Source organism: Pseudopipra pipra, chromosome 6 (genome assembly GCF_036250125.1).
Source record: "Pseudopipra pipra isolate bDixPip1 chromosome 6, bDixPip1.hap1, whole genome shotgun sequence".
In the NCBI taxonomy this organism is placed as follows: domain Eukaryota; kingdom Metazoa; phylum Chordata; class Aves; order Passeriformes; family Pipridae; genus Pseudopipra; species Pseudopipra pipra.
The window spans coordinates 24,889,433-24,915,468 of NC_087554.1; the positions used below are offsets into that span (position 1 = coordinate 24,889,433).

At 45.2% G+C, this 26,036-nt stretch overlaps 2 protein-coding genes across 4 annotated transcripts; one reads left to right on the forward strand and one right to left on the reverse strand.

Annotated features, from left to right (window-relative positions):
* Positions 1-577: 577 nt before the first annotated feature.
* ACP2 (acid phosphatase 2, lysosomal) lies at positions 578-18,635 on the forward strand. Of its 3 annotated transcripts, none has more exons than XM_064657968.1 (11): positions 578-733; positions 820-915; positions 988-1,074; positions 3,340-3,492; positions 3,834-3,932; positions 4,095-4,184; positions 6,439-6,571; positions 6,647-6,735; positions 7,319-7,425; positions 7,653-7,828; positions 16,970-18,635. In XM_064657968.1, the coding sequence occupies exons 1-11, from the start codon at positions 638-640 to the stop codon at positions 17,005-17,007; spliced, it is 1,164 nt and encodes a 387-aa protein (XP_064514038.1). In that variant the 5' UTR covers positions 578-637; the 3' UTR covers positions 17,008-18,635. The 3 variants fall into 3 exon arrangements, with proteins under 3 accessions (XP_064514038.1, XP_064514036.1, XP_064514037.1); XM_064657966.1 differs by lacking the exon at positions 16,970-18,635 and adding an exon at positions 7,911-9,831; XM_064657967.1 differs by lacking the exons at positions 988-1,074; positions 16,970-18,635 and adding an exon at positions 7,911-9,831.
* On the reverse strand, positions 10,188-24,506 carry DDB2 (damage specific DNA binding protein 2). Its single transcript, XM_064657952.1, has 11 exons — positions 24,423-24,506; positions 23,335-23,518; positions 20,402-20,532; positions 19,122-19,313; positions 18,128-18,273; positions 15,097-15,196; positions 13,610-13,787; positions 12,828-12,973; positions 12,416-12,580; positions 12,052-12,097; positions 10,188-11,383 (listed from the first exon to the last, which is right to left on the reverse strand). Exons 2-11 carry the CDS (start codon positions 23,504-23,506, stop codon positions 11,133-11,135), a joined length of 1,527 nt encoding a protein of 508 aa, XP_064514022.1. The 5' UTR covers positions 23,507-23,518; positions 24,423-24,506; the 3' UTR covers positions 10,188-11,132.
* Between the last annotated feature and the right edge of the window lie 1,530 nt (positions 24,507-26,036).

Consider the following 26,036-nt stretch of genomic DNA (forward strand, 5'->3'; position numbering starts at 1 on the left):
TTTCCCCCTCTATTTACTCAGCACCTACTGGATCCTCGGCCAACGATCCGGCGGATGGACACCCGGCAGCAGAGACCGGATTTCATCTCACACTCGTCTAATTCCACCAAGCTTCGTAAGAAACTACCAAAACAGGGCAAAACCCGCCAACCCTGGGCAGCCTCTTTGCCAAAAGCAGCAACAGGTTTCCACTTCCACACAGACAGGCATCCTCAGGCTGACTCGAGGGCACTTTCCCTACTCCTGCTCACGAGGAGTTTACCCAGAAGCGCAGGGACGGTTGTCAGAACACCGTGAAAGCCTTGTGTCCTAGAGCAAAGTCGCGGCGGGGGAAGGAAAGCAGCGCTTTATTCGCGGTGCCGCGGCGCTTCACCCTCGCTCCCGACCCGCTCCTACCGAGCGCCTCCGCGGCTGCAGCCCGGGACACAGCCTCCGCAGGGCTGACAGCAAAGGTCGACGCCGCCACGGCGGCGGGCCCAGCGCGGCTCCTCCGCGGGCCGAGCGGGGCCGTCCCGTCCCGGGATCCTCCTCCTGGGGGCGGGACCGGCGCGGGAGCCCGCCGGGGCTGTGCACTGGAAAATCGCGTCCGTGCGGGCCCGCGGTCCGCGGTGCTGGGTTCCGGGCGTGTGCGAGCGCCATGGCGGCCGCGCGGGGCGGCGCTGTCCTGCTGCTCCTGGCGCTGTGCCTGCGGCCGCCGCCCGCCCGCGCCCGCAGCCTCCGCTTCGTGACGCTGGTGAGGGGGACGGGGGGCGGCGGGGGGGCGGCCGGGCCTGGCCGGGGTGATCGGGCCGGGCCGCGGTGACGCGGTGCCGCCCGCAGGTGTACCGGCACGGAGACCGCTCGCCCATCAAGGCCTTCCCGCGGGACCCGTTCCAGGAGAGCGCCTGGCCCCAGGGATTCGGGCAGCTCACGCAGGTGCGAACGGGTCGGGGCGGCCGGAGTCGGGCCGGGGGCCGGGCCCGCCGGTAACGCCCGGTGCCGTTGCAGGTGGGGATGCGGCAGCAGTGGGAGTTGGGCCAGGCCCTGCGGCGGCGCTACCGCGGCTTCCTCAGCGACACGTACCGGCGGCAGGAGGTCAGTGTCGGCCCGGGGCTCGGGGGCAGCGGCGCTCTCGGCCGCCCCAAGGTGCGGGTGGCTTCTTTGGGAAGGGAAACGCCAGCGCTGGGCCGCCTCTCCAAGTATTTTCGTTCCTTAGCCCGTTCCCACCGCAGGAGGAAGAAGAAGAGGGGCCCGAGCGCAGGCTCTGTGCTGAGCCTGGCCGCGGGGCGCGGGTCGGCCGTGTCTCAGCGCTGCCCTCGCTGCGGGAGCGAAGGCAAATCCGGCCAGAGCAAATCCAGGAGCTGCAGCACCGCTGGAAGACTGATAGAACCACCTTCTCTAAAGTCCAGGAAACAAAACAGCAGTGCTGTGTTGTAGCTGGTACTTGTTTCTCAGTCGAGATTTTGAGACTTTTTTTTGTCACAGTAGCTGACAAGAATGCAGCCTGTGTTGGTCCTGCCCTCCCCAGTGCACTTCAGGTACAACTTCACCAGTCTGTACATATAAGCAGTAGTTACTGACCAGAAATGACCCTGTCATTTGCTTCCACCTGTAAGGTATTGACAGCTTCAGTCCCCTAAAGCCATTAATTTCTCCCTCTGTCACCAAATGTTGCCACACTTTACAATAGTTGAGAAACTGCTAGGTTTCTTTTGAAAAAAGTTACAGAGCCCTTGTGGAACTGTGTGCTGAGCACAGAGGAAGATGTGAAATATCAAAAAAAGCAAGGAAATAGAACCAACAACCCCCAAGTATCCCTGCTGGTTCTAAGAATCCCCATACAATTTTCTGTCTTTGTTTCTCCCCTTATAGGCCTCCCCAGTAAGAACCCAGCTTGACATAGTTCAGATTACATCCCTTCTTTGACATTTGCTTCATCAACAAAACTTCCAGCATTGGCTAAAACACAGATCCTTTAACCTTCCTCAATAGTTCCTTTCCAAACATACTTCACTCTTACACAGCTTTTGCGAGTTGAAGCTGTTTTCGTTCTCTTGCTTGAGAAGGAAAAACAAACCAAGGCGTGTGCAAACAAAAGCTGTTCTGCTAACCAAGCCTGAACTCCTGCTTGAGTTGAGCAACCTCCCATGTAAGAAGTGTTGCCTCTGGGTGACACCATATGACCATTTGTCACCTGACTCAGCGACAAGCTGGAGCCCTGGCAGAAGGTGCTGAAGAAAGCATGTACACCCAGGGCTTAATTGTTTCTTTTATGACACTTCAAGAATTAGATCCTTATCTTTTAAAATATTACCGTTTTATTTCTTCAGAATTTACCAAGGATGAAAGCAAACCTGTCTAATGACTACATTATTTTTTTTTCAAGCCACAGTTAAGAGGTAAAAGTGGGTAGAAATTGATGTTGGAGAAAAGACGAGTTTTTTTTTTTTTCTTGTGACTGTTAAGTTCTGAGATACGTTTCACATGAGAGATATTACACATATTTTTTCTTGTGAGTGTATATATTTTTTCTTATGTTTCTCCTAACATTTAAAAAGAATCCCTATCTCTACATTGTATTTCATTCTTTGGGCTTTCTATTCTTGTTTCAGATTCAACATGCTATTTTCTAGGACATTCTTTTATGATTTCCTGTTGTTCCTCTTGTTTTATCACTGGTTTCCAGTCTCCAGAATACTAAAGTTTTGCCATTTTGACCTTCTGAACATTGCTTTATTTTTCTCATTTCTCTTTTTTTCTGGCTCAGATCTCTCTTCTGAGCTCTGGAATGACAGGTCTTGGCCCATTAATCCCAAGAGCCTACAATGATCAGATAAAATCCCAGCTCTCCCTTTTCTTTCTTCCTTTCCTAGTCAGATCACTCATCTTTGTTTCTGAGACAGAAAAACTGAGGTTGGAGAAGCTGGTTTTTTTTCATGGGCACAGCTGGTCATTCCTAGAACCGAGAACTGAATGTAGGAGCTTGCCCCAGCCCTGCTCTGTAAATATAGTGCGTTTCCTATTCTGTGCCACTGTTATATACATCTCTGTCTTGCTCTTCTCTGACTCTTCCTCATATTCACACTCCTTTCTATCTGTAACCTCTGCACAGTGCACCTGGCTATCCCACTAATCCAGACCAGACCGCTCCAGTATTACACACCAAAGTGTCTTTGTGTCTGTCCCTTACAGTTTCATACAGGCTGACATCAGCAGACTTGGTCACTTCAACTCTTTTTATCCTGTTGTCCTTGAGCAGCTGCAGGGCACTTGGCAATGTTCCTCAGCGAGTGTACGGTCCTTGCCCGAGCATTGCCACCTGCAGTAGCGTTACTAATGGTGCTGTCCCTGTCCTTGCAGATCTTCATCCGCAGCACAGACTGTGATCGGACGCTGATGAGTGCAGAGGCCAATCTGGCAGGCCTCTATCCCCCAGAGGGACAACAGATGTTCAACCCTAACATCTCCTGGCAGCCTATCCCTGTGCACACAGTGCCCGAGTCTGAGGAAAGGGTAAGTTCATCTCAAAGACATGTATTGAGTACTGAAGTAGTGTAGTCTCCAAAAATATTTGCTACAGTCTTGATTCAGATTGTCTTGAATTTCTCCTGGGACCTACCTTGCAGAGGTTTTTCTGTTCTCAGAACAAGATGAGAATTCAGGGGCTGTGTTCACTTAACATGTCAGGTGCAACACTCCAGCAGACCACAGACTGGAGTATGCCAGCAGGAAGTACTGAGGCTGTTTATAGATGCACCTGCTAGTCAGGGTTTTGTTACAATTGCACATGTGGACTGCAAATTCTGTACTTCGGTGTTCTCGGTGACCTGGCTGCTCTTGTTGTCTCTGCCCAGCTACTGAAGTTCCCTTTGACCTCCTGTCCACGGTATGAACAGCTACAGACTGAAACACGGCATTCAGCAGAATACATAAATAAGACCAAAGAGAATTGGGTAAGTGATTGTTTGCATGAGATAAGGTGGTCTTAGGCTTGTGGTTAAAGTATTATCACGTCTATATAATCAGAGCTCTGAGAAAAGGGTAGAGATACCAGTGCATGTAATACAGTATGAGATTAGAAAATTGAAGGTCTTTCTCTCTTCTCAAACCTACAGCAATTCCTGAAGATGGTGGCAAATGAGACTGGGATCCGGGATATCTCGCTCGAGAGTGTATGGAGTGTGTATGACACACTGTTCTGTGAAGTAAGTTTGGCCATCACCTTACAGCCACTGGAATTTGGTCTTTAGAATTCACTGGATTTGGTAGACAGTATTTTGCAAAATCCCATGAAACAACTTTTAACTCTACAGTTAGAAGTAATCTTCTAATTTCAGAGTAATAACAGTTCCCACTCACTAGAGGCATGTGTCAAGAATTACCTATTTTTGCACCTTATAACCTCCCAGTCTGTAGCTTATATCATGTCAGGAGTCAGAAAAAGTCCCACCTGCTCTTGAAAGTCATTAGAAAATTACTGCACTCTGAAGTCTTTAGATCTCTCTGGACAAATCTGAGTCAAGTAAGGTAGAAATGAGATCTCTGCAAACCAAAGAAGTGTTAACTTTATGATTTAAGTTGGGAGCTTAAATTAGGACTATTCCTGGTGCTACCTCTATCTCTCTGTCACTTTAAATCAATCAGTTTTCTTTCTGCGCTTCTGTTAATGCCATCTCTAAAAGTAAATAATGCTCTTCTAGGTTAAGTGAGATTCACCCACATCTGTTTTTTGACCTTTATTATAAGGTCCCTTGTCAGAGAAAGACCGTAGAGACAAATGTTACTCTTTTACCATCTGGGGTGGTGCACTAAACTCTATATTTGCATATATTTTTGTTGAAAGTACATCTCATGAAGGCTTAAACAAAATCAAAACTTGGGTTAGCTGTTCTGTGGTAATGCAAAGGTAAAGGTCCTGTATCCAGGAGACTTACAGTTGTTACATACAACTTTCTTTGTGTATAACTGTACAGCACGATGAAGTAAATTACAGACATCTTTCATGTCAAATTAGCAAATTAAAGAAGAAGCAGTAAACCCAAGCATTTTGACACTGTCACAATAATTCTATGGAGGTGCAAGACTACTTCGCTTGCTGGCAGTGTTATACAGTGGTATGTACTATTTTGGGGATGTAAAAGATAAATCAGCATGGAATTGCACTTTGCTGTATAAAGTAGCAGCTTGGGTTGCTGCAAGTAAAGAATATTTCAGTCCAGAGCTGCACTGCACTATGTGAATTTGCCCTTTGTGTCACAACCCAGTCTCCTGTCTTGTAACAATCACAGTGAATCAACTTTTGTTGGTAACAAAAAAATCCTTTGGTCAGAGAGATCAAGAATTTAAAATCTTCAAGAGTCACTTAGTGAGCTTGCAAATGGCCTGAAAGGCCAGCTGAAAACCACTATCATCCCCAAGAACTTGGAGAATAGCTCACTGTCCCAAAACAAAACCAGAATGTTTTTAAGGAAGGGGAATTTCACTCTCAGAACTACACTCTCAGGCTGATCGGTCTCTTCAGCTGCTTTGGTTTTCATCCTTTTTTCTAAGTCATGCAAACAGTGCCCTGAAGGGAAGGATTGTTTTTCTCACCTGAGCCAGTAAATTCATTCTGGCAGGAGACAATAAAAAAGTCCGAGAAACTGCTGAACTTACCAGCTATTTATTCTCTTTGTAAATTAATGAAGAACTAACTAAATATCTGAGTTGCTAATGGGAATTTCTCTGAACCTCTCAGACAGAATGGGCCCTTAAGGATATTCAGCCTCATCTTGTGGCAGTCTAATGGGATATGTAACAGAAAATTGTTCCAAGTAGTGTTGGGAAACCACAACTGCTGTTTGTCTGCCATTATAACTAATCCTTTCTTGTAATGGATTGGCTGCAAAGCAAGTTCTTCTCTTGCTTCCCAGTTTTCTGGCTTCTGGAGTTTGAGTACAGGGCTTTGTCGGTGGTGCATCCCATTGTTACGGCCACAGAGCACTTCCTAACTTTCTCCAGTGCCCTTCAGTGGCCCACAGAACCTTCAAGGAAACTGTACTGCAGGTACACCAGAAACTCCAAGTTTGTGTTCACTCACTTTTTTTTTTTTTCTCTTTGACCGCATGCCATCTGCAGGGCAGAATCAGCCACATGTAAAGTTAATGCCCTAAGATTATGGTTTCAGTGTTACAACATAACCCTGCACTCCAGTTGTGCTTTCACAGAAATATAGCTCCTAGATTGTAAACTTTATGCTTCTCATTATTAGTTTCTAAAACAACATTAAAACCCACATATATCCTTTGTATGCAGCACAGCAGTGTGAGGTCAGAAGCATAAATAGGAAAGTGGCATATTGCATATTTAAGAGTATAGGAAATCAGTAGCTGTATGGGCAGGGCTCCAGATACCCTCCCACTCTCTGAGTAATGTGCGATCTGTGCTACCTGCAGATGAGTATTCTGTTTCTCTTTCTAGCAAGCCCACAAAATGGATTTGCCTGTATGGGTGACACCAGATGTCATGATGCAGCTGAAGCAACTAAAAGACTTTGGTTTTGAATTTCTGTTTGGGATCCACAATCGGGAAGAAAAAGCTCGTCTGCAAGGCGGTGAGTGCACCAGGGAGGGAGCCTCGTGCTGCTCTGTCTGGGTTTTGCCTCTTACCAGCTGTTCTCTTTCCTCAGGGGTCCTGCTGGATCACATAAGGAGAAACTTAACCAAAGCAGCAAATGTTTCTGCCCATCAGAACCTGAAACTACTTGCCTATTCAGCAGTAAGTCAGAGCTAGGGTGCTAGTTTATAGCCATCTCCTCCTGCTTCACAGGGGATTGGGGCTTGGTGATAGTTTTAACCCTTTCTAGCTTCTCTACAGCCTATGCAGTGATCAGGACATGCATCTTTGCCTCTGGCTGGGTGGGATCATTCTTCTGGGGCCCCTGATGAAAACTCCTATGTGTGCTTTGTTCCTTTTAGCTCAGGCTCACGGATGAGACTGGCAGACTTTGGGGAACCACTGCTGTATTTACTTAGTAGATGGGTAGATTCTAGAGTGATGTTTCAGAAACATAGATACAGTCATCTCCCCTTTCCAGCAGCCTACTGACTGGAAAGTCAAACATCTCTCCCAAACTGCTCTCTAGAGATTAATTCTTAAAAAACAATGCAGGATATATATGGCCGTGTTTCACTTCCTCCCCTTCCCCCTCCATCACAGATCATTGTTCTAGCAGTACAGTTCCTCTCCCTTTCTCCAGATGGAAGTTACAAAGGTGACATCCCCTCAGCGCTGGTACGGTCTGAGCTGCCCTGCCACATCCATAAGGATGACTGATTTGGTTTTTTTTCCTCTTTCTCAGCATGACAGCACACTTGTGGCACTGCAGATGGCTCTAGATGTCTACAACAAGATCCAAGCACCATACGCCTCATGTCATTTATTTGAACTGTACCAAGAGGATGATGGGTGAGGGCTGCAGTAAAGACGTCTGCTCTGATTTCACCTCAAGGGTTAGATACCTAGGCCAGGCTCCACCCTAGGGGCATGCAGTCTTGCTCCTAGTGGCAGACTCTCACGAGGAAAATTTATGAGAGTAAAGGAAAGGGTGTGCACACTGAGTTTTTGGGAAGGGATGACTTAAGCTAGAGAAAAAAAAAAAGATGAAAACACATCTTCTTGTGTTTTGTTTTCAGTAACTTCTCCGTGGAGATGTTTTACCGGAATGAGAGTGGGAAGGAACCTTTCCCTCTGACAATCCCTGGCTGTGAGCATAAATGCCCACTGCAAAGATTCTTGCAACTCACAGATCCTGTTGTTCCCCAGGACTGGGAGCAAGAATGCAAGGTAGCCAGCAGCATCCATGACACAGGTGAGCCCAAGCTGGACCAGAGTGTGGCAGAAGGGGAAAGCTTGGACAATACCATGCTGACCACTTGTTTTCTCCCTTGCAGAACTGTTTGTGGGTTTGGCTGTGTGTGGATCCATTCTCCTCCTCCTTATAATCCTCCTCTTGACTGTACTCTTTCGCATACAGTCTCAGCCCCCCGGCTACCGGCATGTTTCCAATGAGGGAGAAGAGCAGGCCTGACAGTTGCTTCAGCTCCTTCCCAGGCAGTAGCAGGGAGCTGTGTTGCCCTTAAGAATGATTGGGCACCTTCACTTACTGAGCCACTTTCTATTTTGGCCTTTGCTTCCCAGAACAAAGCTGGACTTGATTTTTGGATGCTTTCTAAAGGTGACATCCCAGAGAAAAAGGACTAAGCTACTCTAGTAGAAGTAACACCTTAATTTTGAAGCCAGTATACTGTGTGGTGCCCCTGGTCCTCATACAGCTTACCTAGTCTGGGTAACAACATGACCAGTTCAAGTTTTCCTCCTTTCAACTGACTGTAAATGTTACCACTCATCATGACTCTGGGAAAGAAGCTTGGGCCTCCAGCAGCTGCCACATCCAGTTGCATTTCTCTTCAGGGTCAACTTGTTTTGAGTGCTTTTCCTTCACACCATAAGGCTGCTGATGGTGGGAAGGCTGGGCTTGGAGCTGAGGGCACAGCTCACCAGCAATGCACCAAGATTCATCTCCTGTCCATGCAGAGGGAACTGCTGCAGATGATGGGAGACAGTGGAAGTGTTTCTTGAGGTTGCTGCCAAGTGGCTGCTGCCAAGTAGTTGCTGTTGGCAGCTGGTCTTTTTTTCCCTTCTCATCCTGTGGCTCAAGAGAGGACTGGCCTGAAATCAGGGCAAGATTGAAAACCTGGCAGTAGTTCCTAGGATTCAGCTCAGAGTAGAACCATAGAACCCAAAGCTCTTAAGAGCTTCATGAGTGAGAGTAATTCCTGCAACCATAGCAAACCCACGCTCCATTTCTTGAGCAGTGTTGGCTCTAGAAAGGAAAGTCCCCGTAGATAGGAAAGCTAGGTTCTCTCTAGAGATTCAAAGTTTGAATTTTACTTCCCACCTCTGAACTTCAAGTAAGTTCAGGCTTGAGTAAGTCCAACTCAAGTGAGTATCCAGTACTGCAGGCAGTCCAGATTTCAGCCCAAGGAATATGCTTCATTAGCAGAATGTTTTTATGCTGCAGATGTAGCAAAGCTGTTTACCTAAGACTAGATTAAATGCCAAGTTCTGTAGTTTTTCTTCCTGTCTTCCCTACTGGATGGACAACAATCAATCAAAAAAACCACCATTAAGGATCAGAGTTGGCAGGTGACTGTATTCCTTTAATTGCCACACTTCAGCATTTTGTCCAAAGTGTGATTCTTTCTCTCCTGGCTGGCCTTTCAGTGACTGCAGCTGCTGCAGGGACTTTCACGCCAAGTGTTCACTACCTGCCTTGTAGCTTTTGGCAAAAAATGAGACTGCAGCGGGCACCAGAAGCACAGGCTCTTCACATGGTGATGATGCACATTCACTTCTCACTTTTACTTCCCTTTCTGGTGCAGTTCCCTTTCCCTCTTGGCAGCAGAAGCCAGTTCTTAGGCGACAGACATTTCCTTTTCTTGCCCTAAGGAGTACCATGGGGACTTTTCCCCACACCGTAATCAGCATCTGCCACCATGGGAACTGTAAATCAGCAGAAGTAGCTTGCTGTTCTCAGCATCTTCCTCACCTTTTTGTCCGCTGAAGATATAAACTAGGTCTCCTGCACAGCAAGACAGTCATTAAAAAAAAAAAGCTCCTGCCTGTGAGAACAGGCACAAGAAGGGGGTAATAGAAAGTGCATTGCAGAGGACCAGACCTGTTATTTTTAAAGGCACCAAATTTTGCACACACAAAGGAAACGTTTCTATGATGATTTAGACATTTTGACTGTGAATGACTTCCTGTAATTGCTCCGATACATTTCATTATTAAAATCAAATCCGTGCAGAACTCTACTCGTCATCTTCTCTTACAGTTCATGGGGCTAGCACCAGTGTGCTCAGTGTTGGAAAACAGGCAGAACTTACTGCAGCATATCCTCTCCCAAAGGAATTCCCTGTTTCACAGTCCCACATATAGCACAGGGAGAATCGAGATAAGCTATTTTTGACTGCAGCAGCTATGCAAAGATAGAGCTGATAATGCATCCTGCCCTACTTGAAGGGGTCCATTGCAGAACCAGTACTATGACTGGTACTTCCACCACTGTTCTAGGTCTCGCAGCCCTCTTGCAGAAAGGTCTCAAACTTCTCCCCTACAAATGCAGTTCAGCAGAATACTCAAGGCAGCCACTCTGTATCAAAGAATTTTAGTTTAATACAAAACTTTATTAATACTGCAAAACTATAAAAGTGAACATGGAGAATCTGCACAGGCCTGGAGCCCATCCCATCCATCAACCTCTGGGACAGCAGCAAGGCCCTGGGCAGCCTTGTAAACAAATCAGAAAAAGCAAAACTTTAGACTTTAACAACAGTCTTTAGATTTGGCTCTAAGCAGGGGTGTTTGGAAGAAATTTCTCATTTCTGCTTTATAACACTTTTATCCAACATTCTGAAGCACCTGGGTGAAAAAAATTGCCTAATCAGTGGCAAGAAAGAGCCTAGAACTCTGACAATAGAAACTACAGAATCAGTAGGCCCAGCTCCATACTGCCCTTGCATCCCATGAGGCAGGTAGACACCTCTGGCATCATCATGTTCTTTGTGGTCCAGTTAAATAGCTGCAAGCACAGAACAGGCTAAGCCTGAGGTCTTGACAAACATTTTCCAAGAAGCTTCCATATGGAAAAGCTTGGTGTTTCCTAGGCTACCTGAGCTATCCATCACCTCAGCTTTGTAAACATTCTACCTTTTCAGGATGTTAAATCCTGTTAGCAAATGGTTTCTCAACTCATTTGGACTAGAACAGGCTAGGGACCCTACCATGAGCTTCTCTAAAGCAGACTACAGGAAATGGTAACCTCTGACAAGTAATGACAAGCAGATATGGCAGATTGGAAGCAGTAACTTCAGCAGGATTTGAGAACATCTTTGAAGTTTTCCTAGTGCCTCAGAAAATAAGTGGTAACTCCATTTGCAGGAGGAACCAAGTACTGACACAACTTTCTAGAAGGGGAAGCCAAGAGGATGAGGGAACCAAGATCAGATCCAGGGAGGAGGGACAAAATCTAATGCCCTGTACAGCTTATACTGCCCATTGGCAACAACTGAGTTTGTACCCTGGGATTCAGAAAGGATCAAAATACTAAATCACTTCTCTAGATCCTTCCCTTTTCGCTTTCTTCCCTTGGATTTAGAATCATTGTTTTTAGTTCTCATCTCGTCCAGCTCCCAAGACAATAACTTAGCTTTGAGTTTGCTTGTGCCAGGGTTTGCCTGCCTCTGCCCTCCACGTCTGGATGAATTCCAGCTTCCAATCCCCTGTTCTGTCATGGCTTTCAAAAGATGTTCTTGCTTCTTGGCCACCATCTCCTCCCGGCTCCAAATCAGAATATTAAAGCCTGAGAAGAAAAATTAAACACTGTACATCAGAAATTCTACATCAAACGCAATACCTTAGGCTATGTCACTTAAAAGTCAGAAATTCAAAGGGTTTTGTCTGTTCTAAGGTATTTCCAAGATATAGAGAATGCAAAAATAGTTATTACAGATACTATTTTCACATAGCCATGGAAATCCCATCTAACTAAGAAATAGAAGTAATTTCTAATCTCATCTGTCACAAGTCTAAGATCTCAATCTATAGCCAGCTACCTTAATCCCGTACAGCCTGCGAAAAACAGTAATCTTGGCTCTGCAGCCTAGGAAATGAGATAAATTAAGGGAAAGGGTACGTCCTAGCAGAAAAAGGCTTTCCCCCCTCCATTGTTTTCTTCTACTGTTTCATGGCCGGCAGGTGGCAGCGGCTCCCTGCTGCCAGGAGGCTTCCTGCTCCTCTGGACTTGATATTCTCATGAATGTTTCACAGGAGATGACCTGTTTTCCAAGTGCAAAGGTGTAAGACTGAAAAGAAAGTCTTAATCTATTTTACAGATGTAGGAATTTATAGATGACTACTGGCAAGTGGGATTTGGGAAACCCCCTCTCTTACAACTTGCTTTAGTACAGAGTAACAAGGCAGCCCTCTTCTGGAATCCCATGCTTAGTACCCTGAGTTCTCTTTACTTACCCGTCCCAGAAGCCAGTGTGTCTCCCATAGGGTTAAATTTATTGAGCTGAAAATGAAAACACAATCACAGTCTGTAAGAGCATCACTGCTTATATAACAGTCATAAGAGCACCACAGCTTATATAACAGCAACAAACCATCTGGAAAACCCAGTGTTTCCTAGGAGCATCACAAAACCCCCATAGATGATCATGGACTAGCCCTGCTTGAATCAGCAGCTTTAGCTGGCAGCCATATCCCATGACAGCATGAGTCTATCACAAGTAAAGAGGATATTATTCTAGTCACTAATCCATACCTCCTTCCCAGAGATACAGCAGTGTTCAGTACACAGTCACCCTTTTAGCTGCAGTGCTCAACTCACCGAGATGATACCACAAGCATTTGGATCGTGGAGTTGACAAACCATCTCTCCGGTGTTTCCATCAAATACATCAACAGTTCGTAGCTCATCCATTGTGTACTCTGGGAACTTGGGGTCTGGGTAGCGACCTACGACAATGAGGTCATAGCGAGGATGCCATGTTGCCTAGTCATAGAGCAGAGCAATGAAGAGTTTAGAGAAAGGGATAGAGCTCAGTACTGACACCACACAACTGACACTGAGCAACACTGTATACGTCCCACCCACAGCTTGAGGAACAGTGCTCCACTGGAAGGTGCAGCAGTGTAAATATCCACCCACAAATGTAGTATCTTGACCAGCAATCAGGCCATTTCTGATTTACAGCTGGCTGCTAGTACCAAGCGTGATGCTCCTCTGAGACTTAACTCACCTTAATAGGTGTGAGGTGCTGAAAATGCCTATGTGGATGTGGAATCAGATGCTGTGGCTTGGTCCAGTCTGAAGATGAGTAAACCCTGATTTCATTGCGCTGGTCTGTGCTCAGAAGCTTTGCACCATCTGTTGGGCTGAAGTAAGCTAGGAGAGGGGGACAGCAAGGCAAATTAAAGATCACAATGCTGTGACTGATACGAAACAGAAAAGTCACATTTCTCTGATTGAAAAGCCATTGCTATTTCTTTAATAGGGATTTGAATATGGCTGCGTCTCAACAAACAAAATCAAGGCTCTTACATACAGTAAGCTGAAACCTACAGTGTGGAGTTACCTAGGAAGAATCATTAGTCTCATTTCAGAATCACAGAAGGAGACATTGTGAAGAAAGGAACATGCTCATCCAAATGAAAAGGCAGTGGAATAATGAGACAGTCATCTGCAGTTTGGACTTCCATGAACTGGTAAAGTTGCACCCAAGAAACAGAGTCTTATGCTCTGCTTTTGTCAAAGGACTGCTCCAGTAAATTCAGTTTTCTAATCTCAGCCACTGCTGATGCTTCCAAACTCACTTCTCAAGGTACAGCGCCAGAGTTTGTATGTCAAGTCTTAAGAACGTGCTGCAGCTGCCCTATCCACCTCCCTGCCTCTGGCCACACATTCCCAATGCCCTCCTCCCAATGGAATCTGAGTAAAACCTCACACTGCCACAACAATAAAACCTGAGCTGAGTGGACTCTCTGCAGATATCCATGCAATTAAATCCTTATCTCAACTTACCTGCATTGACAGGTTTCTCATGAGGAAGCACATGAAGAAAGCTCATTTTGTTTTTGATGTTTCTGAGGTCCCAGATTTTGACTGTCTGATCCACAGACGCTGTGGCCAACAGCCACTCGCATCGGGAGTTAAACTCTACATGAGTCACTTTCTTCCTGTGCAATTTCAGCTTCCAAATCTGCAGCAAACAGAAAATCATAAAAAAAATGACCAAGGTCTGGAGTAAAGAAATGGAATAATCTACTACTACAGGGTAAAGAGGTCTCACATTTACAGAGTAACTAAACTTTTAAAATACACCAAGAGTTTGTTCACTGGAAACAAAAAAGGAAAACAATGACCTTGGGAAATAACTGTTTAATTCTAGGAGAACTGTGATCCACCAATTTATTACAGATGTGAAAAAGGAGGATGCAATCCCTGGTTCATGGAAGGAAGTATTAGTGCCACTGTACAAAACAAGATCACATCTAGAAGACTTTAGGCGGAAGGATTAAAACAAAATGGAACAGGTACAAAAAATGTGCTGCCAAGATAACAAGAGGAAGCACCTGCTTTGTGTGGAAGACCAAAGAACTTTCCTTTGTTTATCTTAGTAAAAATGGTGAGAGGAGATATAATTGGCTTCTAGAAACATATCAGCAAAGAAACATGAGTGTAGGTCAAATATTTCAATTAAAAACAACAAATAAATATAAACTGGCCATGAATAAATTTCTATCCAAAGCCAGAAGAGTATTTTTAATCAAAATAATTAATCCCTAAAATAATGGGTATCTCCCAAGTGCAAAAAAGATTGTCATGTTCTTTCAGAAAAAAAAAAAAGGAAAGCAAGCAACTAACCTTGAATAATGACAAAGAATTTGGAGCACTCCTGACTCTGCCTGCTAATTTACATAAATGCCTTGTGGCAAACTCTTACAGATGTTACCCTTACAGGCAGGAGAGATGGCAATGCCAGTGTGGCAGTACAGCAGGCTCTTCAGGGTCCACTCCAACTATTCTCTCCTATGTGTCTGCACTGCTTCAGTCTTGTCTCTGCCTGCCCTCTCGTGTCTAACGGCAGGAGTGCGATTTCCATCCCTAAGTTCACTGCATTATGGCTGTGTGCCTACTCCTAGGTCATGGAAGGATGTACATCAAAGCAGTATCTCTCAAATGACTCCCATCAGTGCACTAAGTTTCTGAAGTGTGAAGGTTGTTGGCAGAGGATGCTCACATTTTCACATTACCCTATAATTACTCTGGCCAATAGCAAATACGGTAAGGAAGGGATAGCACATGACACAGTCCCTGTTTGGGACTCACACTCAACAATGTGAAAATGTCTAATGGATGGCAGAAGTGGAGGACTTCGCACTACCCAGACAATGGGTGGACTCATCTCCTGAGCTGCAAGGCACTTGCTCCTCTTTTTGGGGTCCCTGTAGCATAGGAAAGCACATGAAGATTCCCGTAGAGATGATGCTGCATGGAGCCATACGAACCTCTTCACCAGAAGTGCTGAGCAGGACCACGTTGCCCACATTATCACCTGTCACCACTGCACGGCAGCTTGCAGAAACATCCACACTGCAGTACCAGCAACTAGAGGGAAAGACACAAAATCAGTGCTCCTCCCACAGGAAAGTGAAGGTAGTGGAGCTCTGGTTCACATCTCATCCCTGACAAGGGAGACTGCAGCAGATTGTAACTGCAATCTCCTGCCCGATGGTGTGGGCCTGAGTATCAGGAAGGACAGCTTATCAGCAGTGCTTTCTGTTGGTGACTGAATATGAAATAACTTCCTAGGCATTTTCGAAGTTCTCACTAGATGGAATGTAACATATTGGGACAGTGAAACATAATAGAGGCTGAAGAGCCACTTGGTGCCTGCACATGAACATACCTTGGGAAAGATCAGAACACCCCTGGGACAACAACAAATGTGCAGAAACAGCTTTAAAATTACATTTTCCACAAAACACTGAAGCAGCAGTAAAAACAAAAGCTTTGTACTGAAAAGTTGCACCTCAAACTATCTCAGCTTTATGCTCCAGGAAACAAAACTTAATAGAAACTTATCTGATAAAGACATAGGTTTTAACCCCAGCTCTGCTGGGAGGGGAAGGGCAGCGAGAATAAAGCTGGGATCCTTTGGGAACTTGTTGTGAAAACTTTACTTTCAAGATAAATTATTCTAAGAATTCAAGGCCATGGAAATGAACATTGTAAGCCTGAAGTCTCCAGAAGAGCCACAAGGTAAACTCAACAACCTGAAAGATGGCACAGGAATGTTTTGTGGCTTTCCTATGCTACCTGAGCTGCTACGGACAAAACAGACCAGTGGCAACAATGAAGAGGAGGAAGTTACCCTGCTCTTTTCACTTCACATTTTATAAAGTGAAAAGCTATCAATATCTGCAAGATACAAGATGGCATCACCAGAAAGCAAACCAGAAGATGCAGGCAGCACGCTCAGCTACTGTAAAAGTGTAAGTGCCCTGTGCTGCCCTGCCCTGCACTGCTAGGTCAGGATCAGGACTCTGTCTCCAAGCTCCCTCCTGGGACTAATTCATACCAAGAGTCTCCTAACACTGGCAAAGATGAAGATGTCAGAGATCTGAAGAAGTAGTGCAGCATTAACCCCAAGGAACAGAGATTCAACCTTGCCGTGCCCTCTTCTCACCAAACATTATGGTGCTCATGGCCACAGTCCGGGGCACGAGAGATCACCTGCACCGCTCTGCTCTCAAGGTCCTGCAGACTTAGGGTGCCATCACCTGATGCCACATAAAGCTTCACTGCCTCATAAGGACTGAACTTGATGTCTCCAAGAGAATCTCCAGCCCCTTTCTGAAATACACACAAAGCCAAGAGGCATCAAGGTTAGAGTGGAAGACAAAATCTTAATACAACAGTCACCTCCTGGAACACACTGCCAGTTTCCCTAGGCATAAGCACTGCTTTCAGGCAGAGAAGATAGATAAGAACTTTTTTTCTAACCTGTTTCCAATCTGGTTACATATATTCTGAGCCTTTTAAGTTCACCCTCACCACGCTGCACTGCAAACCTCAGAAGCAGCTGCTACTGTTATGGGGATAGGACTAATCTGCAGTGAACCACCTGGCTCAAACCAGGCTTAGGAGATCACAAGCAAAAACAGCACCATCCCATGCATAAACCACAAAAAATCTCATGACAGTACAGCCCCAAGCTTTTCTTAGAGAGACTTCATCACTAGTTACCCACAGGCTGTATCTGGTCTTTCTCAAGGTACCAACAGGCAGGATGAAACTGTTGCATAGAGAAATCTTACTGCTAACCCCATGGCACAGGAATCTTGTGGTATGTCATATTGTTATGTTGTTTTCCCCCAGCCTGTCTACTGAGGAAACTTGGAAACCCTAGGCAATGACAGAAAAGAAGACCAGTACCTGGGATTCCCCAAACTCTTTGATACTCAAGTGCACTCCATCTGCTGCTCAAAGAAAAACTACTTAAGGTCTGTAAATACTAGATTTCAAGAAGCCAATGAAGATTAAAAAAAGGCCCACCCATAGAGCCTGCCTGTCCTCACAGCAGTGGAAGGAGGATGGCATGCCCTTTCAAATCCAGGCATCATTGCTGCAACAGTCATCCCACTGGGATTCTTGTGTCCCAGGACCCAGTTTATTTCTCCTTGCTCACCTGGCCAGTCATCCCAGCACTACCTGGGTTCGCCTTCTGCACTATTACAAGGTTGCAGGTGAACAGCCAATTTGGAAAACAACCATAAAAGCTGCCACTCGGAAAGAATCAAGTGGGGAAAAGTAATGCAGAAGCTAATCCAAATTCTCTCACTTACCTTTAAGCACTGAATGGAAGTAACTAATTGGAGAGTTGAGGCTTCCTCATGAGTCCACAGAAAAAGCAACAGTCTGAGAAGGTAATTCTTAGAGCTGCCTCTAACAATTCATCTCCCCTTTTCACTCATTACTAAAGGAGCCCAGACTCTTAATTTTGGTATTTTGGGTAAGCACCAAAAGCTAGGTGGAATGAATTGGTGTTATCCCTATGGCATGCACTGCTTGAAGTCAGTGGCATTAGTGGCGAAGCACAGAGAGAACTATGAATTGTCATGTAAAAACCATCTGACAACAAGCAGCACTGCTAGCAGGTGAAAAGGTTAGAGGGTCTGTAGAGCACTGAGTTTTGGGGAGTTTTAAGAACAGACAGCTGAGGAAATCCACTGGCATCCTCACTCTCTCATGTACAACAGGAAGTAAGCAGAATCAAAGAGTCACTCCCCTTCAGTGAAGAAAAGCTCTCTCCTACCCACTACTCCATTTCAGGGAAAAATAAAAAGAATGAGCCTCCCTGAATTCAGAGGATAGAAGACATGTATGTGGGGAAGAGGAAGCCCAGCTCTCACATATTCAAGACAAACATCTCTCTCTCTCTCTCTCTTTCTCTCTCTCGCTCTCTCTCTCTCTCTCTCTCCCTGTAGTGCTCCTGCCAGCAGGACACAGAGGCTCAAAGCATTACTGTGTTCTTACTCCCAGTCCTCGGTGCTGGTGAAGACCCGGACAGTATTGCCATTAAAATCCTGCAGGGTGGTAGTGCCGGCAACTGATGAAGTGTACAGCTGACTAGGGTTAAAAGGGTTAAACTTCATTCCTGTGATGGCCCCTCCAGCTCCCATCTACAAGGAAGGGGATGAACAAAAGAAAAATCCACTGAGTGATGGGGAAGGAGAAAAGTGTGTTCTGTAAGTCTGCATTCACTGCTATGTCTATAACAGCAACAGTGAAACACACCACAGTCCTCTAAACAGGCAAAGATAAGCATGTCTCCCACATGACGGCTGTCTAGACAGCAGCCCTCCTAGAGGACAAATATGCAACTCCTTCAGTCCCCAGGCAAGGTATTCCCTTGCTGGCTCGCACTTCACTATTTACAAAAAGAGAAATATTACTCTGGAATTTCTGGAGGATAGATCTCTCAATGTATATCTATGTTAATTTAGAAAGGCAATAAAAGTTAAAAAGTCTTTGAGCCCCTGTTGGAATGGGAATGGCTGAATAAAGCAACAAGGGGGTATGCCAGCTGTATAAACCATTCATTCTACCTTAGTTTCTCCCTTTAGATAAAGGCACTTTGTCTCTCCCCACTCAAAGATGTTTCTTCATCTGATACAATAAAAGGTGAGAAAGATCAAGACCTAAGGCAGACTGACCCTCTCTGCCTAGTCGTTTCTGGCATCCCTTTAAGACAACTGTTTTACCAGTTGCTGTATTATTTTTCCTCTGAGCACACAACAAGTATTGCTTCATTATGAACTTAATCACCACGCCTCAGTTCTCCCCAGTGCTAGAACAGTCTGGGACTTAGGAACAGATATGCTATTGCATCTCAGTCCTGCCCTGTAACAGACTACTCTGAAACCCAAGACCCTTATGTGCTTCTCACAACAGACCTTAGTTTTTATCTGCAGTATTTTGTGGTACTCCAGTTTTCCCTCCCACCCATTCCACACACACACAGGCTTACCCCCTTTATGAAGCACGTTTTAGTAAGTACTTCATAGTCCCAAAGGATGATGTCTCCACCTTTGGAACCGACAGCTACTGTACTGGGGTGTGTTGGATGCCATTCCAAGCATGTCACTCTCCTGTCAAAGGGACTTGCTGTTCGAAAGAGGCGATATGAGGCAAGAGAACGCAGAAAAGGCAGCTGCAGACACTGTTAAAAAGGTAAAGAGAATTATGACTTTTGCAGGCATCCCTGAGATTCTCTGAATGACAAGTGCTAACAATTTCTAATTGTCATTAGTGTTAGTATGTTCACACAAAATTCTAAACATCTCTGTAAAATTAAGAGGATGAATGCTGAACCCGAGGGAAACAGCCTGTGACCACACAAATCCACATCAGCCACAGCACTTAGAAAGCAACAGAGAACTGAGAGATACCATATTTTAAATGATGTACAGGGTTAGGAGACTGTGGGCTGAGCTAAAATGCAGAGTAATTAACAAGGGAGAAGAACATGCCTCCACACCAGGAAAAGGCACTTATGATTATCTATGTCTTTATTGAGCATCTCAAAATGTTACATGTCATCCAGAGATACAATATTATGGTCCTCCATCCAATTTGTCTGCAGCTCAACTACACAGCATAGGAGTGAACAGAACACTTGAAATAGGGAATGAGAAACCATGACATATTGCATTGTTGTTCAGTTGAAAAACAGGTACTCCTTCGATGAGCTTGGCAATTTATCATTTGGACACTTAAAATACATAAATCATCAGGAAGATAAAGCTAGCCCAAGTGCCTCCCACCTACGGATGTTACAGAAAGAGTTAATTTTCAAATGAAAGGTGTATGGCTCTGGAAAACAGTAAAACATTATGGACTTGATGGACTACATCTGTGAAGAGGTAAAAATCAACACTAAACTTTGCTAATCAACAAGATTAGCAAAGCAGAGTGGATACAAGAATAGTAGGACAAAACAGTCAGAGCAGCATGCAAATGTATCACTGTGCAATTACTCAGCTGGTAGACTGGGCAAGTTTAAACATGATTCAAGGAAGCACTGAATTAACAGAGCATAAAATGTAGATGACAGGGCTGGGTCAACCAAAAGGGAAAGCCATCTCATCTCTTGCATTTTACACAACTAAGAAACATAAGAGTGCATCAGACTTGGAGCCACAAACTGTATAGGAGAACTTTAAGCCCCTTTAAGTTTTCCTGCTTGTGTTAAAGGTTTTTTTACGTAGGGAGTTACGTCCAACAGGTCAAGAAGGAGACACTCCTCACCTGCCTGAGTGGTGCCCGAATGGAGCCTCCCAGCATGTTCTGGTAGACATAATGAACAATGCTGCGCTGCTGCTCCAGCTGATGGGAAAGGACTCTCTTGTTTCTCACCACAGACCCACCTCCACTCCAACCTGCCAGATTGGAAAAGAGTAAAACTTACTGATAGGCAACTCATTCACTGAACAGTATGGGAAGACATCTGCATTTGCTGCTATACCCATGAAAAGCTTCAGCCACAAGATAAAAGTCTCTAAATAGTTCTTATATTTCTTAAGGTACAGCAGCTTCTGCAACTATGGAGTCCAGTGGTTCCCATAGACTGCCAGAGCTTTGTGTATGCTTCCTCTTGTTAAACCTTCCTTCTCTTTGCCAAAGATTTATCAAGGACAACAGGAGAGCACTAAAGCAATACTACAGGTGGGTGGTGCATCTCTTGGACAGTGTACAATTTGAATGGTTCAACCCAAAGCAAAATGCTGCCACCCAAAACCCCAACAACTTGTAAATATGCCACGGGAGGTGGTAAGCCCCGGCATCCAGCAAAAGAAAGGTCAGACGTGTGACCAGCAGAAACACCTGAAAATTCCCCAAGCATAGCACTGCGAGTTCCCACCCAGTTCCTGAAATGCCTGCTTGTGAATCAGAATTTTCGATCTGCCTGTGCTGGAGCCTGTACAGCCTGCCCACAGCACTGCGAGTTTTGTTTTTGATAATAGACTTGCTGACGCCACATCGCCTGAAAACATTTCTGTTCAAAGTGATTTTTGCTGAGAGTACAGCTTGTTTCTACATTTTGTTCATGTTCCAAGTTTTTATCTTCAGGGACTTTTACGTAAAAACTAGATCTGTTCAGTCCCATGACTGTGATCTACTCATCCCCACAGCGATGGTCTGTAACACCCCAGGGGATCCAGAAGTCAAATGCATTTCTTAAGAAACATAAATGCAATTTTCATTTAAGGATATTTATTAAAAAAAAAAAAACAAACAAAACAGATGACTGAAAACACATGGATCATTCTATATGATCAGAACCTAAATGAAATGTTTCTTTAATGCAGTGGTGGAGCCCAGAAATGCACAGGTGTGAAACTGAACTTCTCTGTGCCAACATTTGTCACACCTGCTGAAATAGGTATAAAAGTATTTATATTCTAATTTATGTTTTTCACAGAAGAATTAGTATCCACAGTTCCTTCTTCAGAGATGACAGAAATTCAGGTATTTTTTCCAAATTCCGTTCTACAATGAAGGATAACTTGTTAAGAAACAAACTTCAGACCTTTTTAGAATCTGCTGGAAGAAATCCTTCAAAAAGGCTGTTCTAATTGCAAGAAACAGAAACTGTCCTATATGGCTCTGGAGAAAAAAATGGTTTTTTCAAACACATAAAAAGTGGAACACAGAATTGAAAAGTTCAAATACAAAGGTGTTCATCTTTTTAAAAAAGGGTTAAGGGAAAAATATGATTGGCCTCATTTTTCTGAAGTACTAGCTACATCCAATTACCTCTGAATCTTACAGGAATGGCAGATGCTTACCGAATCTGAAAATCAGGCCATGAATTTACAATAAAATCATGTAGCTAAATTAACTACAGAAGATGCTCTAACTATCCACAATTACACAATTACAGAACTCCTTTCAAAGAGTATTTTGTCTCCACTGGTCACACTGCTAACTGTTCCAAGTTTGGACCTACAGACCACACAATGGAAATGTTTGAAATCGTAAAACCCTTGTATCTTTGACTGTTGAAATGCACTTCAGTATTTTCTGGTTCCTTAAAGCCAAAACTGTACAGAAAGTGTGTAGTATCTCCACACAAGGCAGTAGCCCCAGTGATCTTCTAAACCATTGATGGAATTACAGGTTTTCTGTGAAAAAGGAGGCTGAAGGGAGACTTTCTCTCTCTCTACAACTACCTGAAAGGAGGTTGTAGCAAGGGAGGAGTCAGTCGCTTCTCCCAAGGAACAAGTGATAAGACAAGAAGAAAAGGTCTCTAGTTGCACTAGGGGAGGTGTAGACTGGACATTAGGAGAAATTTCTTCACTGAAAGGGTTGTCAAGCACTGGAACAGGCTGCCCAGGGAAGACGTTGAGTTACCATCCCTGGAGGTATTTAAAAGACATGTCAACATGGCACTTAATGACGTGGTTTAGTGGTGGCAGTGCTGGGTTAACGGTTGGACTCGATGATCTTAAAGGTCTCTTCAACCTAAATGTCTCTATGAAAGTCCTTGCTGTAGGTAAAGTCCAGTCAACTTTCTTGATAATTCAAAGCACTAAACTTTCCAGTATATTAGAAATTAATCACCTCTCCACATTACATCAAAAATCTTTAGATTTTTTTACCTAAGTTACATAGTAAAGGAAAAAATTGCACGTGATGGCAAGTGATTAGTAGAAATTGTCTGTTCTACTCTAAACATAGAAGTAGAAAGTATTCCTAGTTACTGTAGCAAAAGTTAAAATATGCAAAGATTCCAGAGAAAATGCCAGTTTAGACTGCATGCTGCAGAATACCAACCTTATGACTACTAAACTGCATTAGGAATTGCATGAGACAAAAACGATGTGTTACCAAGACTGGTCTGCTCTACACTAAAGCAGAGATCTGATAATATAGGAATTCTACAAAACTTAATCACCCTCAAATGAGCTCAAATGACAGCATCTTCAGGGAGCATGCTTTCGCCAAGGGGTACAGGTCTCAAAAATTAAACATGCATGCATGCACACGCACTCACTATACAGAAAATTGGAGGATGTACTACTCCAATACATGCCCACCTATCACTTGAATATATAACACCATCTGAACACTCATGTCTGAACACATTTCTTGGCATTCTCCCTCTTTAATTAGTCAAAGCCTATCATTTGCAGTAAGTCTGATAGAGAGAAAACAGTAAGGATCTGAGGAAATGTTACCGATTTTCCCTGGGGGTTTAGATGTTTTTCTCACAAACAACCTCTTTGCTTGTGTCTCATTCCCCAGTTTCTCATAGTCCGCTTTCCTCTTCCCAGCTGATTTTGCCTCTTCTGGCCAATGCTGATACACCCTCTCACACTCCTTGTCCTTTGGCTGGTTCACTGGAGCCATCCTGTCTGACCACTGAAAGCAAACAAAGCAAGGAAGGTTAAGACTGTCACACACTTCTAACTAGAGAGTAGAAAAGAAAACTGGAATGAAACATGCCAGTGGTCTGAAAGTAGTGATTATTATACCTGTACCCTCTTTCATCAGTATGGCACTGGCTTTTTGTTGTGCCCTGATGAAGAGGCGAAGAGGTTCAATAAACTCTTCTTTGTTCACCTGTGAAAAATAACGTATCCTAAAGCACTAGAATATGTTTTGATAGATGTTCTTCTACCAAACTTTTAAGCCTGAAACCCACAGATCTGCATAAAGTAAATCTGTGAAACCACATAACTTTTTCAGTAGTAGCTAACACAGAACTCTTTAGATTCAGCTTTCATGATGATGGCCTGGGCTGACTGATCTTCCAACAACCGTGCTCAGAAGGCATTTCCAGTTTAGCGGCCACTTTTACTCACAACCACCACCTGGTATTTGGATTGGGCTCCCGCACTGGCTGGCAACCACACCCGGGCTGCTCCACCGAGAGCGACGGGATGCAGCCCCTCGTGTCCCGTGCTGTGACGGCCACAAGGCCACCAGGCCCCTGAGGAAAGGCGCGGGCCTCCCACAGCCTCCCTCGCAGCCGGCGGGCGATGCGTCACACGCATCCCCCCGGCGGATCCTCCCCGAAGCACATCCAGGGGCTTATCCCGTGCTCGCGCTGAACTTATTTAGAATTCCTAAATGGCTGCCACGGCTATATATATTTAAATATAGGGCTATATACAAATATAGCTCGGCGGGCACCCCGCAGGCTTCCCCAGATAGCGCACACTCGGCGGCTCCGGGCCTCGCGGGGCCGCCCCACAGCCCCGGCCCGGCCCGGCCCGGCCCGGCGCCCCTGCGGCCTGGCCGAGAAAGGCCGCCCCGCTCTCACCTGCGCTCCGGCGGCCTCGGCTCCCCCGGCGCCGCCGCGGTTGGCGGGCGGCACCGGCCCCTCCCCCGCGGTTTCATAACCGGGGCGGGAACGGGGGTCAGCGGCCCCCGCCTGGCCCCGGGGAGCAGAGCCGAGCCGAGCGCGGCCACGGCGGCCCCCGCCCGCCCCTCGCCGCTGAGGGGCACCGGCCTCGGCAGGGGGAAGCCGGAGAGGGCGCGGGGTGCCGGCCCAGCCCCTGCCCGCCTCCACCGCCCTTACCCCTGCCGGCCTCCCCGGCGATCAGCGTGGGCAGCACCTCCGACTCCGCCGGAGCCGGACTGCACGGGAGGCGGCTGCAAGGTGTCTGTTGTCTGCCTGTTGTTGTTTCGGTGCAGCACTCAACAATCTTACGTACCTTATTGGTTTCTAGAGCACCAAACTGGCTTATTAAAACTGGTTGATAAGGGACCCATATACAGTAACCAACAGCAACTAAAAAAAGATACTATTTCAAAACACAGCTTACACAAGAAAACACACCTGGTGTCAGAAACCAACAGAAAAAAATGCACTTCAAAAGCATATAAAAACGTCACGTCAAGAGCAGCTCGGAGAGTACCAGACCTTACATGACGAAGCTGACAAGAATGGGGAAGGAAGAGCCCTACCAACACAGCGGAAGGTGCCAGCACTTCCCCTCCACCTGCAGAGGGGCCGTGTTGCGTGGCGAACTTTATCCCTTACCTCTGGAGCAGTAGCATCCCAGGCTTTGGGCCTCCCAGTGCCTATGCTCAGTAATTAAGGTGCAGTCACCCACAGCTGGCTATGAACACAGGTCCTAAAATATCTGTACATAGCCATGCCTTGAACTGTGGGGCTTTAGGGTTTCATTTTGAGTGTTGGTATTTTTTGTGCTATAACTATAGTTACCTATGCGTTTTCTCACATATTAGGAAATGCACAGAAAAACTAACGGAAAAACAACAAATGCCCAGTCTCTATGCTTTTTCCCTGAACAGTAACAAAGTTGTATTAGTTGCTGCCATCCTGTATTAGAATGCCATACACAAAAATCATAACCACAGACAAACACAATCTGGCTTTGAACATATATATCAACCCAAACAGCAAGTCTTAAAGTCTTACCAGGTACTTCTCTAATACACTCCATTCTTCTTAGAACTGTATCCATTAGCAAAATACAGCAAGAGGAAAAATTGAACACAGCACTTCCCTTCTTGCTTCTGAAGCCTCAAAGGTTTGATTTCTGGGAAGAAAAACTACTATAGGAAAAAAAAATCTTCATATCTTGACAGTGATCAACACTTTCTTCTATAGGTCTGTGGAAGTCTTCATCATAGGATCCCAAAGAAAACTCTGATGGTTATCCAAGTTATCTCCAGCAAAGATGTGCACTTCCTGTCCCCCCTCCATTTGTCTCCCAGCAGAATTGTCCCCATGCAGAGCACATACAGAGTAACCTTCATATTTCCCTATTGGAGCTATCACAGTTAGCATTTTTCAGAAGTGGAATGGAACAGAATAGAGTAGAATAGACTGTTTCATATAGAAGGGACCTACAATGAGCATCTAGTCCAACTGCCTGACCAGTTCAGGACTGATCAAGTCAAAGCC